This window comes from Gymnogyps californianus, chromosome 2 (assembly GCF_018139145.2).
Source record: "Gymnogyps californianus isolate 813 chromosome 2, ASM1813914v2, whole genome shotgun sequence".
NCBI lineage: Eukaryota > Metazoa > Chordata > Aves > Accipitriformes > Cathartidae > Gymnogyps > Gymnogyps californianus.
In genome coordinates this window covers 12,136,132-12,155,461 of record NC_059472.1, presented here as the reverse complement: position 1 = coordinate 12,155,461, position 19,330 = coordinate 12,136,132, and the positions used below count along the sequence as shown (strand labels likewise).

Genomic DNA, 19,330 nt, shown 5'->3' with positions numbered 1-19,330 from the left:
GGAGAGCACGGGAGACCCCGGTACCACGCCTACATGCCGCCGCCGCCCGCCAGCTCCCGCCCACTGCCCTCAGCCTCCCCGCCACCCCCTCAGGCACCTGCGCCCCCCGCAGCGCGCATGCGCAGGCCGCCGTTAGGCAGCCGCGCGGGACGCAGGAGCGGTAGAGATCGCTCCGCCGCCGGCCCGCCGCGGCAAGCGGCAACCCCCTCATCCCGTGACCATGGCAACCACAGCGCTCCCGCCCCGCCCTCCCCGTCGTCACATCGCCCTAGGAGCCCGGCGGGCGCAAGCCCCGCCTGCCTCCCGCTCGGATTGGGCGCCTGGCCATAGCGCCATCTCGGCATAGCACCGCCGATTGGCCAGATGCCGCTGAGGCACGGGGCGCGCGGTACCTAGAAGAGGGCGGAGGCGGTTGCTCATTAGCATAGCCCCTCCCCCCGGCGGCCGCCCGGCTCCCCTCCCTTGCGCTCGCGGGGTGCTCGCCGTGAGGCGCCGCCGGGGCGCCGGGCGGGGGTTTGCCTGGCGGCCGGGCGGGAAACCGGGCCGGGGGAGGCAGGAGGCGGCAGCGCCGCATCCTCTCTCCGTGAGGCGGCTGCGGGGGGCCCCGACACGAGTAGGTAGAGCATCAACCGCGCCTTGCTGGGGCGTGAGCCTTTTCTCCGCCCGAGCCGCCCGTCTGGGTGCGTCACGGGCGGCCGGGGCGGCCCCCTCGCAGCGCCGTCGCCTCACTCACGGGTCGTGGAGGGTCCGGCCGCATCGCCGCCAACGGAGGCGCATCCGTCCCGGCAGCCGAGGCGGGGCTGGGCACGGCGGAGGGGTGACCCCGGGAGGCGGTGGGGAGGGAAGCCCCCGGGCCGCGGCGGGGACGAGCTCCAGCTCCGCGGGCATCGCGTGTGGTGTCGTGCATTTCCTTAAGGTGCTGTGCGGAGCTCGGTAATTTTTAAGAAGACGTTTTATATTGATTTTTTTTTGGCAGCCCAGGGAGGTGGGGCTTGTTCCTCCACAGGATTTTGTGGAGCTCCTTGTTTTTTCATTGAGATCTCTCTCCCTTCCATCGCAAAGGAAGTCTCTGTGTTTCCATACATACATTTTTTCATACCTTGCACAAAACCCCGTTTTGGGCAGCATCTGTCAACGGCAAACCTTTGGAGGAAGCGAACGGGAACAGTGACCAGTCCCCTCACGATGTGGACATTTCTGGGTATTGCCTCCTTCATCTACGTATATAAAAAGTGTGGAGACCTCATGACTTACGCTAATAAGGAGGTGCTACTCTCCGTGTTAGTGTTTTTCTCCCTCGGCTTGCTGCTGTCGTACAGGTACCACTTCAGGGGGCCCAAGCAGCAGCAGCAGCAGCGGAAGACCCACCTGGGCATGCTCTCTGATGTTCTCTCAGCTTTACCACTTGTCGGCTTCTTCTGGGCCAAACCCACTCCAGGATCTCAACAAGTCGAACAACCCAAATCCAGAAAGGTAGGTTCAATTCAGACATGGCACCTGGGGTGCGGTGTCCTCCTGTTGTTCCCTCTGGCTGCTGACCCTCTGCCTTGGTGAGGGAAGGGAGCTAAGAAAGGGTTGGAGAGGGTTTATCTTTAGATGCTGAATGTCTGATTTGTCATATTTTCTGTTAATTTTGGATGGCAAAAGAAACAGTGAAACTTATTTAAGTGATAGACCAGGGGTTTTGTAGAGTCAAATTAAATGTAAGTGTTTGAAGAAAGATGTGTAGTAAAGGATTATTATACTAGCAGAAAAATACCTTCAGTTGCCAGTCTGTTGTAGAGCTGAAGGACTGGAGCATCTCTGCTATGAGGAAAGGCTGAGAGCGATGGGACTGTTCAGCCTGGAGAAGAGGAGGCTTAGGAGGATCTCATCAATGTATATAAATACTTGAAGGGAGGGTGCAAAGAGGACAGAGCCAGGCTCTTTTCAGCGATGCCCAGTGACAGGACAAGAGGCAGTGGGCACAGACTGAAACACAGGAGGTTTGCTCGAACATCAGGAAACACTTTTTTACTGTGAGGGTGACCGAGCACTGGAACACATTGCCCAGAGAGGTGGCCGAGTCTCCATCCTTGGAGGTATTCAAAACCCAGCTGGACATGGTCCGGGCTAGTCTGCTCTGACCCTGCTTGAACAGGGGGCTTTGGATCAGATGACCTCCACAGGTCCTTTCCAACCTCAGCCATTCTGTGGCTCTGTGATCAACTTCTTAATATTTATGGATAAAACACGTTTGCCTAGACAACTGCAGATAGTTATTTGGAAATTATTGCTAAACTATTGCTTGTACAATAGCTACAGGACCTGAGCTCAGATAGTCAGTCTGTTTCGCTGAGCCCAGCATGAGACTTGCTGTGAGACAGTGGAGAGAGCTGTAGTTTGTGGCTGGAGATTAGCTGGAGTCCTGCCACCGAAGACTACTGACTGGACATGCATATTCAGTACATCTGTGGGTCGGCACTGTTTGCCTACTTTCCTGTGTACTTCGGGGTATTTTCAGCTGAGCACTGACCCCTTGCACAAAAGAACTTGAAACTATTTTTGGCTGCAAGTCAAAGGTTCTGGATTTTTATTTGGTTTTTCTGGTAAAGCCTGCCTTTACCCCAGTTTCTTGTATTATCTGAATTTAGATAGATAATTTTGCACTCCCTTGCTGCGTTGTAGATATGAACATGACACTATGCCACTAGAAATTCTGGTGTCAGTATTGTTCGGGGCATTTGTTTCACTGATGTAATCATATTTTTACCCCTGTCAGCACTGCGGTGCTGAGGCACTTGTGAAAGACTGAATTGGACTCTATTCTTCATTCTACCAGCTGGAGAAATGACTTGCAGGTTTGCACTGGAATTGCTCTTACAACTTTTTTTCACTTTGAAATGTATGTGATTAGATGCTGTTGGGAAGGTACTATAACATAGCCGGTCTTCAAGTACCAGTTTATATGTTAACTGATATGTAATCTGATGTATGTCAATTCTTAACAGTTTTAAATGTAGGTGAATGATAATTTTGCCTGTAGTTTTGACTGTCTGATGAGTTTTCATTTCAGGATCACTTCTTTATAACATTTGCCAGGTAGCTGCTTCTGCTGACACTTTTCCATGCTGGCTATTACCATAAGCTGTTATTTTGGTAGGTAGGTTCAAGTACAGTAAAATTAAAGAGAAATACATTTTCCAGTGAATCCGATAACTTTTTCATTGCAAAGTGGTAAGGGCTCCAGCTGGTAGTGGCTCACTGGTATGAAGGCATTGGAATGTCACTTTATAGACCAAGAATATGGGACAGCCTTGGCTTACTGCCTTTTATAGGAACTTGACTTTCAGTCTCTCTGAGACTACGTTAGTGGTTTGTCTTTGATCAGCAGGGCAGTTTTAAGCAAGTATCTTGATTTTGTTTGGGGGGTGTTGTTTTTTCTTTTCCCTGCTTGTTGTGTGTTTGTTGCATTGTAGAGTACAACTGGTTTCATTTTGGACAAAACTAAACTGGAAGATGCTCTCCAAGTACCGATGTGCTCTCAGTCCCCTGGGTCAAAGTAGAACTAGTCCAAAGTCAGCCCTCTGACAAGGTTATGGTACAGATACATCGACACATGTAACTTTGTTGGCTTTCTTTTCTAAAGGGTAAAAGAGAAGTAAACTTCTCAGATGTATATCTGACAGAGACTGCTCCAAATGCAACATTATCGCCCCAATACGATCCAGAAATTATCATTGTGGGATCAGGCGTCCTTGGTTCTTCCTTGGCCACGGTGCTCTCGAGGGATGGAAGAAAGGTGACTGTGATAGAGAGGGATCTGAAAGAACCTGACAGGATAGTTGGAGAATTGTTGCAACCTGGAGGTTTTAACGCACTTAGAGACTTGGGTCTTGAAGGTGAGTGCATTTCAAAATGTAAATATATCTGTAACAGAACAGTTACTACACTCAATTATGTTTTTAGAAAAAGCATGCCTATGGGGAAAATGAAGAAATACATTGTCTAAACTTAATATTTGAATTAAAATTGCTTGTGTATTTCCAGTCTGCCATTTGGAAAATATTAATCCTTCAACATGTGTGTTTTGATTAAGAAAATTGGACTCTATGTAAAGAAATACTTTTAATACATAATTAAGCTTTCTTAAAGACTTTTTTTAACTCATCTATTGGCTTATATTTTGCAGATACAGTAGAAGGTATTGATTCACAAATAGTAAATGGTTACATAATTCATGACAGAGAGAGCAACTCGGAGGTTGAAATTCCTTATCCAACATCTGAAGATGGCCAGGTGGCAAGTGGAAGATCTTTTCATCATGGCCAGTTCATCATGGGTCTCCGAAGAGCAGCTATGGCAGAGCCCAAGTGAGTCACGTTGTGAACGGCACAGTTGGGATCCAGAGATTCAGAAGCACTGTTCCCAGCATCCGTGAGATTCCTTAACCATTTCACTCTGTCCCAACACAGAGGGCTCCAATGAACAAGACTGAGAGAAAGTAACAGCTATAGTTACTCGTTCTGTTTTCTGTAGACATGTTGATGAGTTGCGTATACATCATACATTACCCTTTGGGACAAGTTAATCTCTAAACTATGGGAGTATAGGCTTTAAATATTAGGCAAGGTATTGGCCCGTCCATGTGAGAGAACAGTTCAAGGGTAAAGGGTTGATTCTCTTCTACTGATTCTTGGGTTTGGCATTTTACCAGAAGAAGTGACCTCTTCTCAGTGAGCAATGCATAGAACTTCTTTGGTCAAGAAATAAGTAGCAAATCTCATTTGTATCACTTCTTAGAATCATACAATGGTTTGGGTTGGAAGGGACCTTTTAAGGTCACCTAGTCCAACCCTCCTGCAATGAGCAGGGACATATGTTTCTTCCACTGATGTTATCTGTGATGCCAGAAATCGAGCTGCTTTTACATTTGCATGTTGTTCTGGTTTTTCTGATAACAAGAAATCAAGCAAAATAACTAGAAAGGAGCACTAAATGGAAGTAGCTCTTTCCAGTTATTAACTTCTGTTTTTCAGAATCTTGAAGACACCTTCTCTTCCTAATGAAATAAAAATTAGTGTTTGGTATTTCCTCTTTAACTGATTTCTTTCTTTTATACAAGAGATGAGAAGAAAACTTTTCTGGAAACAGAATAGATTCTAGGTGCTATTTTCTGTGGGGTGTTTTTTTTTTTTTGGTCTTTTTTTTTCCCCCCTAAATAATGCTTACAAGGGAAACATGGCATTATCATCATTTTACCTTACATGTCTTTATTCTGAACTGGAAAATTGCTTTCTCCTATTGTATCTGTTATATCATATGAATTACTAAAAGTAGCACTAAAAGATAGCAGCTCTGTAGTACAGGTAAAATTAATGACAACTGTGTTTACTAGCTATAAAAGCTAAAGTCCTCTTGTTGAGGCTTCAAGTTCAGTGAAATTTGGGCACCTGTTTGCTCAGCTTATTAGGGAAACTCCAGTAGCTGTACACAGTCTTTGAAGCAGAAACTTACAAAAGCTAATGTTTGTGACTTGAATTCAATTCTTTCCCCTTTTTCCACACTGTCTTTAATGTTCGTTTTGTGTATGTTTGCTTTCCATTTTAATTGTAGCATAGAAAACTGCGTGTTAAATTAAGGTGCAGGAGAGATCAAGAACTCTTAATGGTGCCATGAGGCTTTGTTTTTCATCTCAAAGCTTGTGAAAATATAGGGGATAATTATTACTGATTATTATATCCTCTTTGTAAGTACTAGGCAATATGAATTTATTTCAGATAAGTAAAATTAATTTTGCAGAGGAAGGAGGTAGGGCATCATTTGTTAATTATTTTTATAGTGGGTGAGAACCAGAAAAAGAAGGGAGAACTTACTTAGATAACTGAAATGACAACTATAAAAGAAATTCAAAGCCTATAGGATCCGCAGAACTCTGATTCACCTGCTGTTAACCTGACATGTTGCTGCACTCCCTTGCTGTTGAAGTTTCTGTTAGTGTGCTTACACATAACCATTTATATTTTGATACAGCCAATCTGCCTGTTGCCTGGCAAATTAAGCCAGTCATGATCTGCTCTGAAATTTCTGTGCTGGCTGACACGTAGAAAAGACATGAATTCAATCGCTCATGTTCCCTCTGAGAGCCTAAAATATCGAACTGTTGTATTCTCACGTGGACCTTTAGCTCATTTCTCCAAGTTGTGGAATTCCATCTGGATATGAAAATATTTGTGAGGGAGAGAGAGTGTCCATTTCGAGCTGCTAAATCTGAACTGCTGGGATCAGGTCTAACAGCTCAGACCCAACAAGGGATATAAGTTTACAGAGATTTAATTTGTGAACCCCAAATAGCTCTGGTTGGGAGGTGGAAGTAAGAGATGCTCAGTTCAAACTCTGAACATAAGCATTAGCAGAACTTTAAAAGCATAAATACCCCCCCCCAAAAAGTGTATCCTGAATTCCTGAGGTGAAAAGCTAGATGTCTCTCTCCTAAACAGGTTAGATTATTTTGGACTACTCTGAGAATTAGGTACCTCACTTTTATCTAGTGTACACGTTAAGTGTTGAAGTGCTACTTCAGATCTTGCTCCTGAATTCTGCTCAGAATTAGGTCTCACCCACACTGTCAGTGTTTCCCACCATTTAGCAGGGATGACTTGATCAGCTGCCTGATTTCTGACCATTATTAGGTGTCAGACTCCTCTGTGCAGCTCTCACATGGCCATGGAGCACCTGAAGCACAACTGGGAATTCTGCTGAGTGGTAGGATGTTCAAAATAAGAACTACAGTTTTAGAATATTCTCAGGTATCAAACCAAATGGTAGTGTTGAACTGAAATTAATGACAAGCATCTGAAAGTGGTCAAGAACACATCTTTGTCTGTAAACTTTAAACAGTTTGTGTCAGCAGAGACAAGATTAGCGAAAATCTGGTTTTCCTTCTGTGTCTGGTGCCTTGAAATGTTGGCATCATTAATCCTCTTCCATTCTGTTCAAACCCTTCTATTTTATTTCAGTGCAAAATTCATTGAGGGGACTGTGTTACAATTGCTTGAGGAAGATGACTGTGTTGTGGGTGTTCAGTACAAGGACAAAGAAACTGGAGACACTAAGGTAAGACAGTTTTCTGTTACGATCTTTGTTAAACTATTGAGAAAATCGAGGTTTGGTTTTTATAAATATATATATAAAAATAAAATTTTTTAAAAACCTCTATTTTGGAGCACTGGTACAGAAATAATGCAATTATCAAGGAAGCGAAAGCTTTAATAAAGGGAGATTACTTTCTAGTGGATACAGTCCTGGCATATGAGAATTCTTGTTATAACTTCTTGTGCAGCTTCTGCTTTCAGTGTCTCTGGAGAATTCAGTTCATTATTTATTTCAATATTCATATGTCTGGAGTTTAAAATCTTTCGAGAGTTACTGGTGGAAAAAACAATATATTAAGATTTGTGCTTTGCCTGTGTGTAATGGTCTACATTTCCACGTATACTTCCACCATCAACTGAGGTGTCTGAAAATAAGAAGATAGGTGCCTATTCATAGAGATAGCTCTGTCCAGTCATTTCTTGGATTACAGAAAGAGAGTTCTGGCCTGTTTTAATTGCGTCACTGATTTGATTAATGTTCTTGCCTCAACTAATGCTAAACTGCTGGCTAAATGCTATGAAAGTGTGTGCACTTGTAATAAAAAGTTTAGGAAAGACCAGTCTAGGTAGAACCTATGTGCTGAAGTTCTGGATATACTGCCTATTCTCTAGAAAAGCCAAATTTGTAATCTCCTTTTTTGTTGACTTTAAAATTCCCTTGCTGCCTAAAGTTATGTAGCCATTGTGTTCAGATGTGCTCTGATGTGAAAGACTGGAATCTCCTGCCTATGCTCTGCTGCCCTCCATACAACATTGAGAAAGTTCCTGAGTAGTTGGAAGATCCTGCTCTGGGCATTACTAACAAAATCTTTCGTCTTTAGGTCATTTAGAAATGGCAATGGTGGTATTAAAACCATATGTAAGACAGCCTTTTAAAAGTACTGGCCCAAGATGTAGGAGAGCTAGCTGGTTTTAGACCCTCCTCGGGCAAATGGCATTTCAGCCCACTTGATGGCAAAGTGCTGTAAGTAAGAAGCTGTAAGAGAGCTGAGTGGAAGCAACATACTTGACCCCTCTTGAGGTAGCTGGAGGAAGGGGAAGTTCCAAGTCCTGTTCCTTGAACTGTCTTACATGTGATGTAAAATGAATAAAACCATATTAGGAAATCCACTCTAGTAGAATAAGCCATTGAATCAGACGTGGGTACTGGAAAGATAGGGAGTTTGGAGAGGAGGAGGTTTTTTGGGGGGTGGGGTGGTTTGGTGTTTTTTTCCTCCCCCAAATCCAATTGGCTTTATCATCCAGCAATATAGGAAGTTCATTTAGTTTTGTTTTATTTGGGGGGTGGAGCAGGATAGTACATATTTAGCTCTGAGATTTGTTTTTAAGCTTTACACTTTTATGGATGTTGTTGTTGTAATTTTAAGTGACTTATTTGACCAGCAGTAGGGTGACCAGTGTTTTAGCCTGCATCTTTCCTGAGAGCATGGATGTTGTTCTTAAGGCTTTGAGTTTCCTATCTGTATAAAGGGGATAAACAAATTCATGTTTTGCTCTGAATGCTGAAGTTCTGTGGCTGGAAAGAGCTGTTTCTTGCTGGCCTAGATCTCCTTTGATTTTAGAAATCTAGTGTAAGAAATTTCCACTAAACATTTCTTCTTAACTGTTTCCCTACCTGTGACTTTTGCAGCTGGGAAACTACTTAGGGGACAAAAACCCCCAAACCAAAGCATGTTTACATTCCTTAGCCTGCTTTCATAAAGAAGGGAGGCTGATCTATGTTGTGTGTCTGTCTTTTTCTGTTCTCTCCATCCCTGTTGTCCACCACTTTACCTTTGAGAGTTTTATTCTCTTAAATGACGTTCAAATTAGCCAGTATGCTAAAAGTCAACTTACTAAATTTATCAAAACCAGGCAACTGAATAGAGTAAAGGTCTTAGTATGTTCACTGTGGAAAAATTGTAGCACGAATGTTCAGATCATTAGGCACCACAGAACCCATATGGGCAGGTGACTTTGCTCTAATTGCAGGAATAATTAGAACTTGCAATCATCTGAGACAGGAATCCATAGGAAAGAGGTTTCGTTAACTCTACTCAGGAGCTCACTTCTATATGCTCAGACACCATAACCGTATATTATTTTACACAGCTCTACTTTCATCTGATTTTGCCCGACTTCCCTTTACACAAAAAATGTAAGGATTGTGACACAAATGACTGAGTCCATTCCTATGCAGGAAAGAACTGCTTGTAGAGGAACCCATTCACGTACTGGCTCACCAGATGCTTCCATCCAATAGTAAAATATTTTCCAGGAGTACTAGTGAAACACAGCGTGCTTTTTTTGCCTTGTTACTTACATCCTGAAAGCTTAAAAGGAAAACTATTTTTTTTTCTGCTCATGCCAAATATATGAGATTATTGAAGGCCAAGGACTAATGCTCAATACAAATCTATAGTCATTTGCAGTTAAATCACTGAACATACTCACATTGAGAAAGCTGTAGGTAGAAGGAAACATCTACCTCTAAATGCTTTCTAGTATAATAATGTTGTTATATAACCATAACAGTAAAATGCTTAAAAATATATTTTAGTAATCGGAATAATTTGCTTATGTTAGAGAACAGTGTATGTGTTAAACATTAGGAATTTGTGCATATGTTCAGGCTGAATCTAATCAGTTTACTCAGATTTTATTTTGTATTTTGTCTATATACGCTATTTGTTCTTATAGTTCCTAAGTGTACTACGAACTGCTCAGAGTTCACTGCTTGGTCTTTTAAAGAAGATCTTGGTATGCTTACTGCATTTCAGTTTGTTACACTTCAGTTTGTTTGTTTTTGTTTAGTTGCTTATGCATGGTTCTTTAATTCAAAATTTCTTCTTTGTTTTCTTTCTCCTGAAGAGCATTATAGGCTGAGAGCAGCAATTATTCTACTTTCTTGTCTCTTTTTTTATACAAGTTCCTACACAGTCCCCATAACTATGTTATCGGAATGCATGTCTCGAAAAGCTGGAGTATATTGTTAGATCAACTTTTAGAGCAAATAGAGTTAAATATGAATATGATGAAGGCAAAAAATACTGTATTTCTTAATACATATATTATAAATATGGTCTGTGATCCTCTTATGTTTATTGTTTTGTAGAACATCTAACGTACAATTGAAAATGAGACCTTGGGAGTTGTTGCTCACTGTTCTGAAGCAAAATTGATAATGTCTTCTTTTTTTTTTTTATTTTTTCTTTATGCTGCAGGAACTTCATGCACCACTTACTGTTGTAGCTGATGGACTTTTCTCCAAGTTTAGAAAAAACTTGGTCTCCAACAAAGTTACTGTTTCATCCCATTTTGTTGGTTGCATTTTGAAGGTAACTTCTATGTATAATACTATATCAGCCAGTATGCTACCGCTTCTTAATGTGGGTCTGAATTTCACTGAATATGTTGTTGTTCATTATCTTTTCCAACAGAATCAATTAGAACTATGCTTTTAGAAGTTTATCCAGCTGTTCTATCAGTTTCTGTGTCCCTTTGAGGAGTGCTTTTGGTCTGTGTTTCTAACTCTTAAATTATTGATGCATACTCTGTCCCACCTCTAGGATAGCTGAACTTGCTATGTCAGACTTAATATATTTGGTACAGTTACAGATCAGATTTTCAACTCTTAAAACACTTTTAAGTAACTGTGAGCCAGTTTTGGTTTGGTGGTTTTTTTTTTTTTTTAAAGTGGATATTGTTGTTAAAAGTTAGATTTCTGGTTTTAAGAGTGGAGTATAGTGTTAAGCATATAGTTGAACAAGGGAAGGTTTAAAAAAAAACTGGATTGGGGTTCAACATAGCTAGTTTAAACTGAGCACTGGACTCACTAGACCAGTTCATAGAAAATACTTTGTTCTCTTTTTTTTTTTTAAGAAAAAAAAGTTTCAGCGTTTCATATAAGGTAGTGCTATGTGCGCTATTAGTGCTATATAAATATAGCACTAATCTCTGGATTAGAAGTAGGCACCACAGTAAAGCTGGAACCCAATTTGTAAAATTGTTTCCCTGGATATGGGTGCTTTGACTGGTTTGTGCTAAGATAACGGTAGCTGAGATGGTGACACTCATTGTTTCACAATACTCACAGCACTTGTTTGGGGAGCAGAAATCTTGAGTTTCGGATTATCCTAGCAGCTGTGGGTCAAACCACCTATGTTTCATACTCCAGAAGAATATCCAAACTGTGCTCCTGCCTGAAGGTGGAGTACCTTGTAACCAGGTACATATATACCTTCAGGACCTATAAACTTCAAGAGGAAAAGTGGGAATCGAGGTTAGTAGCTGGGTGGTTGGAGAACCCATGTAGAAATCCTGGCTGGGTCTTCCCCTCTGTGGCTGCTGCATTAACTATTGCATTAACAGCAAAAATAATTAAGGGAGAAGGAACCAAACCTACAGAATTTTCACTGCTCTGGGAGCACTGACCTGGAGGAACTTCAGCAGTTTTTGGGTCCCTAACCCGGTTACCACTGCCCAAGTGCCTCCTGTTTCTCTGCTTCTGGAAACTGGTTTAAGACCTAGTTAGATAGGACCCTATGATTCTTCCTCAGGTGGTATCTCCATGTAGTTGTATACAGACTAGTGTATTTCTTTCCCTCCCGCTGCTTTCTTTATGAAGAGAAAACAAAGTGATCTTGCCAAAAACTACTACATTGATTATGTTACAGGTTTTCAATGGCATGTATTAAATATTAGTGAGGTATTCAAATGAAATGTATAACTTAACATATATTCTAGCAAATATTAAAATGTATTGCCAAAAGAATTGTAACTACACTGAAGTTCAGAACTTTCTTTTTGAAAACACTTCTCCTGTTCATTTAAAGAGAAGAATAACACAAACTTAATATGATACGGGATTTTATTTCAAAGTGTTTCAGAAAATGATTTTGTGTATCTGAAGTTCAATATCCTTTCATTAATCAGTCTCAATCATTCTCCCCCTTCTTTTCTTTTTAAGGATGCACCACAGTTTAAAGCTAACTATGCTGAACTTGTTTTAGCTAAAACTAGTCCAGTGCTAGTCTATCAGATTTCTTCAACTGAGACTCGGGTCCTTGTTGACATTCGAGGTGAAATGCCAAAAAATTTAAAAGAATACATGGTTGAGAACATTCATCCACAACTACCCGGTAAGTCTAGAAAGATTTCCATCCATAATTGTCACAATTAAATGTGCCAAAAAAGGCACATTTCATTGAATCCATTGAACTGTGTGGGCTTTTTCCATGTGCGCAGTTGCTGTTTCAGTAAGCATTCACTCTTCTTCAATTCTACATCACATAGCAGTTTGTTGAGCTTGCATCTGTGAGGTTAGCAATTCAGAAGGATTATACCTCTAAGAAGAGGTTAAAATGGGTTGTGTGCAAATTATTTTAGACTCTAAGTAGTGCAACTAAAATATTTGGTTATTGCAGATCACTTAAAGGAACCGTTCTTAATAGCAGTTCAGAATGATCGTTTAAGGACTATGCCAGCCAGCTTCTTGCCTCCTTCAGCTGTAAACAAAAAAGGTGTGTATTATGAAATAAAAGGAGGGAAAAAGGCATTATAAACTTCTTCTGGGACTTAGGACTTTGTTGTCATAGATGTATATTTGTTGTTCAATACAACTGTCTCATAATTCTTCTATGAAAAGTAATATTTTGAAAATGTGTGCCTTGGGCATAGTTGAACTGGAATGTTTGTATTGACAGCAGACTTCAAATCAGAGCCTGCTTTATTTTTAAGTTTAAATCAATCGGTTGCTCAAGCTTATGCAAGTGTGGTCTTTTTAAGGAAAATTTGATTAAAAAAGGAAAGAAATTACCTTAAAAAGTTGTGTGTGTGTGTTTGTGTTCTTTGACACACGCACATGCATACCTATAGGGAAAAAAAATGTTTTTACCTTGATCATCTTAAAGCCTTTTTAAGCCTGTTAATTTAAAGACATCCTTTTTTTTTTCCCCTTTTTTCTTTTTAAATTTCTAGTTGTTATTCATCTTATTTTCTGGTGGGAATGAATTCTTAGTAAGTTTGATTTAAAAAAAAATAGAGGGTTTGAGTTCTAAGATTATGTAATGGTCATGCAGTATCCCATTAATTTTTCTCTTCTACCTAGGTGTTCTTCTTTTAGGAGATGCATATAATATAAGACACCCTCTAACTGGTGGAGGAATGAGTGTTATTTTAAACGATGTTAAAATATGGAGAAGTTTGCTCGAGGATATTCCAGACCTTTATGAAGATTCTGACATTCTTAAGGTGAAGCTTTATTTTGGACTTATTTTATTGCAGCTTTTGCTGCAATTTAATGACACACTTTTAAGTTTCATGCAACTTGGGGACGTGTAAGTTATTAGTGAGGAACAGCAGTTTTCAAAGCTTTGGATAGATAAATCATACCTTAGGCATTCACCAGGATGCAGAGCTGTGATTTGTGAGTGCTACGGCTGTGTGGCAAAAGGCAGATTTGAAATTGTGCTTACTGACCTGTCATGTTTTGCTTAAGGAGACTGGTGTGCTGTGTCTAGTCAGCATGCTTTGCTAGTATAACCTGATATTCCCATATTAGTAGTGTATTTGTAACGTAGATTGATCTTAAATGGGGTGGGTTTGGACCATTACATATGTGTGAGTGGTACTTAGAGAATAATGAGCATGTGTACTGAGTTTTTCAAGACGCATCTCAATGCTCCACTAGCTTCTTGACTGCTGCATTGATCTGACAGTAGTAAGTTAGAAGACATCCTTCTTTCCCAGGAACCAGCACCATCAGTGTTGATGCTAGGTTTATTTTTCAGTGAGATTTAGACCCAAAATTCTGATGAGTAGATAGTAAGATTTCTTACTTGTCTGTTTACTGCTTTTAATTGGGTTAGGCATATTGTCTTGGCTAAATTACAGCTAGAATGATTATAGACTGCAAGGAAATGATTCAAAAAGTGTATTTGAAAATTGAGAAGCACTTAGAGGGACCCTGAATGTCCTGACAATACAGGACTTATCTGACCAAATGCAGATACTTACATCTTGGCTAGTCACCTCAGACTTTCAGTTATTTCCTACTTAGTCAACAGAGAGAACTAGGTGAGTGTTATCCTTCAAGTTTCTGACCTACCCCAGCCACCTTACTATAGGGTGAGATGAAGCACACCCTGGAACTACCTTTTTTTTTCCCTATATTTAGTGTAAGAGGAGCCTAGATAACTGGTTCGACAAGCTTCCAAAATTCCTTAATGACTTAGCTTGGAACTGATGTAGCGTATCACTAAATCCACTCTACATTTTCACATGAGTATGACTCTTACCACCTCTTTGCGAATCTTTTGAATGCTCTTCTGTATTTTCTGACAGAAATACTTTTTTTTTTTTTTTTTTTTTTTTTCCTTTTTCAGGCAAAAAGAACATTTTACTGGTCAAGAAAAAAATCTCATTCTTTTGTAGTGAATGTTCTTGCCCAGGCACTTTATGAACTCTTTGCTGCCACAGATGGTAAATATATTTTAAAGATAACTTCTGAATAATTACAACTTGGTAAATAAATATGCCTGGGGAGGGGATGTGTATGTGTATGAGCATATGTCCATGTGTTTGTGTGTATATGTGTGTGTGTATATATATATGTATGTATATTGATATATATTAAGAATATATCAATCAAAGGATTTTAATGAGTTAGCTTGTGTTCTCTGCCTAGTTGTTTAGTTCTAGTGTTACAGAAACTGAGTTTTAGCAATGTGAAGGCAAGTCTGGAGTTAGTATCAAAAAAACCAAAACCAAAGAAAAACCCCACAAACAAAGAAAAAAACAGAAAACACTTGTTCTTGTGTCAGTTAATTCAAGAATATGTAGATATTCTATAAGACTATCCTTTACTTAAATAAAACTAGCTCAAAATCCAGCTGAATTTAACAGAACAACAGCTACCGAAGTCCTGGATTTAATATCACTGTTGTGTATGCTGAAAAAGTTTTCGTATGTGTTGAATATATTTGTTGAGTCATTTTAATTCATTTTGTAGATTCCTTGCATCAGCTAAAGAAAGCCTGTTTCCATTACTTCAGACTTGGTGGAGAATGTGTCTCGGGTCCTGTTGGATTGCTATCTGTGTAAGTCAGTGTACTGGTAATAGTTAATGTGAACTGGGTCGAGCATTGTGAGCCTCTGAGGATCTGCTTTGCTCCCAATCAGCCAGCTCTGCACAGGGAGAGTGGTCCACATGAGCCTATATTTTTAGGATTATACTAAAGGTTGGAGCTTTATTAGAAGCTATGATGTCTTTAAATGCCGACTCTTTTTTTTTTTTTTTCTTTTTCTTTGTAAAAAGTGCCACTAAAAGCTGGAGAGAAGTTAATGTAGGTGGCATGGGAGTTTGAATGAGGTAGAGGGGTCCAGACTAGCAGAAGAGCTGGTGGAGACGTTTCATGCTTGACAAGTTGAGAATAGTGAAGGATGGGGTCTCCCATAAAGGAGCATAAGGAACTGGGAAATGGGTAACTATCAAGGTGTTTTGAATGACCCCTCAAACTAGTGAATGCACAATAAATCATACTACTTTGAACAAGTGAGAATGTGTGCATTTATATTTCTCCCTTTTTGGGATGAGAGCTAAAACTGATAGAGCCTGTTGAGAATAATCCCCTGGGGGTTGATAAAGGCAGACACAGACCACTGGAAATGAAGACAAAGCAGCAGTGTATGCTGGCTGTACTGTAGAAGGGAATACAGCGTGTGCAGCAGCTCCAAGACAACTAAGTTTGTATTTTTTAGTTGTGACGGCAGGACCAGAGCTGCTTAAATCAGAAGGGGGTGTGTAATCTTGAGTGGAGATCTCTATTTATAAAATGAAAATTTGTCAGTGCTCTCTGATTCTGTTTATTTACGTGTATTATCTATTTATTTTTAATACAGGTTATCTCCTAAACCAATGGTACTGATTGGCCACTTCTTTGCTGTGGCATTATACGCTGTTTATTTTTGCTTTAAGTCAGAGTCCTGGATCACCACGCCTCGAGCATTTTTCAGTAGTGGAGCTATTCTTTACCGGAGTTGCTCTATAATATTTCCACTTATTTACTCTGAAATGAAGTATTTAGTCTATTAAAATCCAGGGCGAAATGACTGGAGGAAGAAAACATGAAGATCACGATGCCTTCAAAATCTTTGGACATGTACTATTTAATATTGTATTATGTTTTCTGTTCTTCAAAATGCGATTTCCTTGGTAAGGATTTGACTTAATTTTGGTTTTGTGGTTATATACATATATATTATATGTAAATATTCTTTTCTTTGCAATTAAAGTTCAAAAAGGAGTTAGCTGTTTACAAGGACCATGATCAGGTGTTGACATGTGGTAGATAATTGCAGTTTTGTCAGAATTTCATTCCTTGCTTTATCCATTGCTGAGTGCACCACTAATACTAATAAACTGAAAAGTGAAAACTGTAAACCATATGCTGCTATTATCCTTCATGCTTTTTTCTGTTCAGTAGTTCCATGGCCTGTTTCTTTATTACTGTGGCATAGTAACATTCTTGATTTGGGTTATTTCATTAGGATTTGCCTCTGTTCTTTTTCAGTTGCAGCTAAGGTACTAGTCTACTGACGCTTAAAAGGACACTGTAAAGGATTTCAGATCTTGAAGTGTCACCATATCTTTAACTTCAGTCACTGTTGCAAGTGCCATGTTGCTCTTCTGAAATCGTTCTTTACACCAGAATTCATTTAAACAAGTAATAATCAAGCCATAGTTATGTTGGCTACTGCATTGCACTCAGGTACTGAAAGCACGTGGTTTTGAAACTTTCTTCCTATCTCAGTTCCTTTTAAAAACTTAGGGGTTTTGGTTTTGTTTACTTGGTGTGTGTGCAATTGAAGTTTAACACTGGCATGAACTGAAGCACAGCAACAAACCACATCCACTGAAACAAATTCAGTCCAGGCTATTTCCAGTAGACAGTAAAGGAATCTTTAATACTACTTAAAATTTGTGACAAGCACCACAGAAGTGTCCTTTTAATACTTGGAATATAGTTTTTTTTCCTGTAGAAATTACTGCATGCTACTGAAGAGTTCATGTCTTTTACTGTTCGTCACTATTCCTCTCAATGTTATCTTTATCAATATGCTTTCCTTTGTTCTTGTGTATTTTCATTTTTCCTTACCTTTCTTATGATTGCTTTGTGTATCGCTGTATGGCTCTCCTATTTTGGCTTGCCTAAACAATCACGCATCAGTGCAGCCAGCAGGTCAGAGAGCAGTAACAGATCACGTTTTTCTGTACTGGCGAAACTTTGACTATATCTTTTGAAAATGACAGGTTGCATAAGCTGTACATAAACATACATTTTATGTGGGACTGTGAAAAAAAGTCTGGAGAGGCTTTTTTAGTATTTTATTTGACAGATATTTCAAATGACCTGTTCTTTCCCAGAAGCAAAAGTATGTATATTTTTCTAACCATATCACTTTTGATACCCTCTTGAAATTAACACGCATCATGACTATGTCTATGTTTAAACTTTAGGGTAAAGTACTAATATTTTCAAGTATCATTATATATGGTAACTAAATTATGCCCTTTTAAGGGTATACAAAGTTTGCAGAATTTATACAAGTGTTTTCAAAATTTGTGACAATTTTGAAAATATTGATTAATTTTACATTTTCTATTTTTTTATATTATTTGCAGTCAGTCTCTTTAAAGTCAAGGATAAACAATCCTGAGCCAAATACACATCCTCAGCTAACTTAAATAAAAAGTTATGCTATCCGTAGATTTTTTTTTTTGTTGTTGTTGTGTATCTCTGGTTAATGAGTTTTGTTAGGTTCTGATTTATCAGGAAATACCAGTGTGCCTAAATTTACATATATGTTTAAGCTCTTTTTTTTTTTTCTTTTCTTTTCTTGAACCCAGTGCCTGGTTAAGTGTCTTGATGATCGGGGTAACGATCACTTGTTGGAAGTTACTGTGAGGGAGAGAAAAAAATCTTGCATGTATGTGTAAGGAAGAGCAACCTGAAAATACGACTCATGAAATGGTTACATGCCTTGACCTCAGGACAAGATGAAGGGCTTACTTGGAAGTATCAAACAAACTGGGATCATTTGGACACAGGGCAGGGCAGCACAGGGTCTGGGCTTCTAACTGAAATTACTAATGGGTTAGTCTTGGGTAGTGTTTGACAGCGTTGGCTGAGCTCCTACTCCAAGCGGTCAGTGGCACACAGCAGCGCTTTGCCCTGGTTAAAAAAAAAAGTCAGAGGGCAGAATTTCAAGCTGTGTTCCGTAGTCCCTGGCTGCGGTGTTTTTCTCGGGGATGCGGAGGGAGGTCGGGGAATGGGGGGGAAGTCATGAAAGAAGCAGTTCTTGAGCCAAATGAGAGTAAGAAGAGTAAAGCTGGCACAGAGTGGGCAACGTCTGTAGGTAAAATGGAATCTAACATTGCTAGCCAAAGTATGCAGCAGACAGTCTGTAAGAGTCCTGGTTTTCATTTTCTGCATCTGTATGCAGCAAAGGGAAGCGATACGCCAGGAAAGATGTGTCACAGGCATGATTCAGAATCTGAGAGGAACACAGTGCACACACAGACAACTCACAAGCTGCATCAAATATATATCTGCAAACTCTAAAGAGGTTAGTTCTAAGGATTTTCACACTGCAAAATTTAATACCATCCTGTACCCTTGGCAGTGCGCTTTGGTGAGTGGTGTGGGCACAGGAGACGTGCCTCGTGCATATGTGGTCATCCCTATGTTCCAGGACCAGTGACAGCTACAGCTAACCGAGAGAGCAGGAGGAACAAGAGCAGCAGCAATACACAGTGAGGAGATTGTAGCTCATGACAGGGTGCAGGAGTATGAAAACTCGCTCATGGTGGGGAGGAAAGAGGAAACCCTAGTTGCCTTCTCTGCTAGTCTGGTGGTCTGGAGGGTTGTTCAGAGGTGGGGAGTTGGTGCACGCATGCAAGTGTCACATTTCTTGGAGCTTGTTCGAGAAATTTGTGTCATGTAGGTTAAGCGTTCTTGGTCTTTTTGGGGGGGTTTCTTTTGTTTTGAACAAGCCCTTTACTGGAAAATACGTGGGGCAATGAGAGGGGTTTTTATTACAGCTTTAAAATGCCTGCTAGTGGAGGCACACGGTGTTGGATTTCATGTGAGGAGTGATGCCTGTTGGGGCTGTGCATGTGTTTGGTGCCACCTCTAGCTCCAGTGCAAGCAAGTAAA

At 40.2% G+C, this 19,330-nt stretch overlaps 1 protein-coding gene across 1 annotated transcript; it reads left to right on the top strand.

Moving 5' to 3' along the window:
• Positions 1 to 875: 875 nt before the first annotated feature.
• SQLE (squalene epoxidase) lies at positions 876 to 16,661 on the top strand. Its single transcript, XM_050892056.1, has 11 exons — positions 876 to 1,473; positions 3,629 to 3,881; positions 4,172 to 4,352; positions 6,999 to 7,095; positions 10,337 to 10,450; positions 12,082 to 12,253; positions 12,539 to 12,634; positions 13,222 to 13,364; positions 14,498 to 14,594; positions 15,124 to 15,211; positions 16,014 to 16,661. The coding sequence occupies exons 1-11, from the start codon at positions 1,186 to 1,188 to the stop codon at positions 16,204 to 16,206; spliced, it is 1,722 nt and encodes a 573-aa protein (XP_050748013.1). The 5' UTR covers positions 876 to 1,185; the 3' UTR covers positions 16,207 to 16,661.
• Positions 16,662 to 19,330: the final 2,669 nt, after the last annotated feature.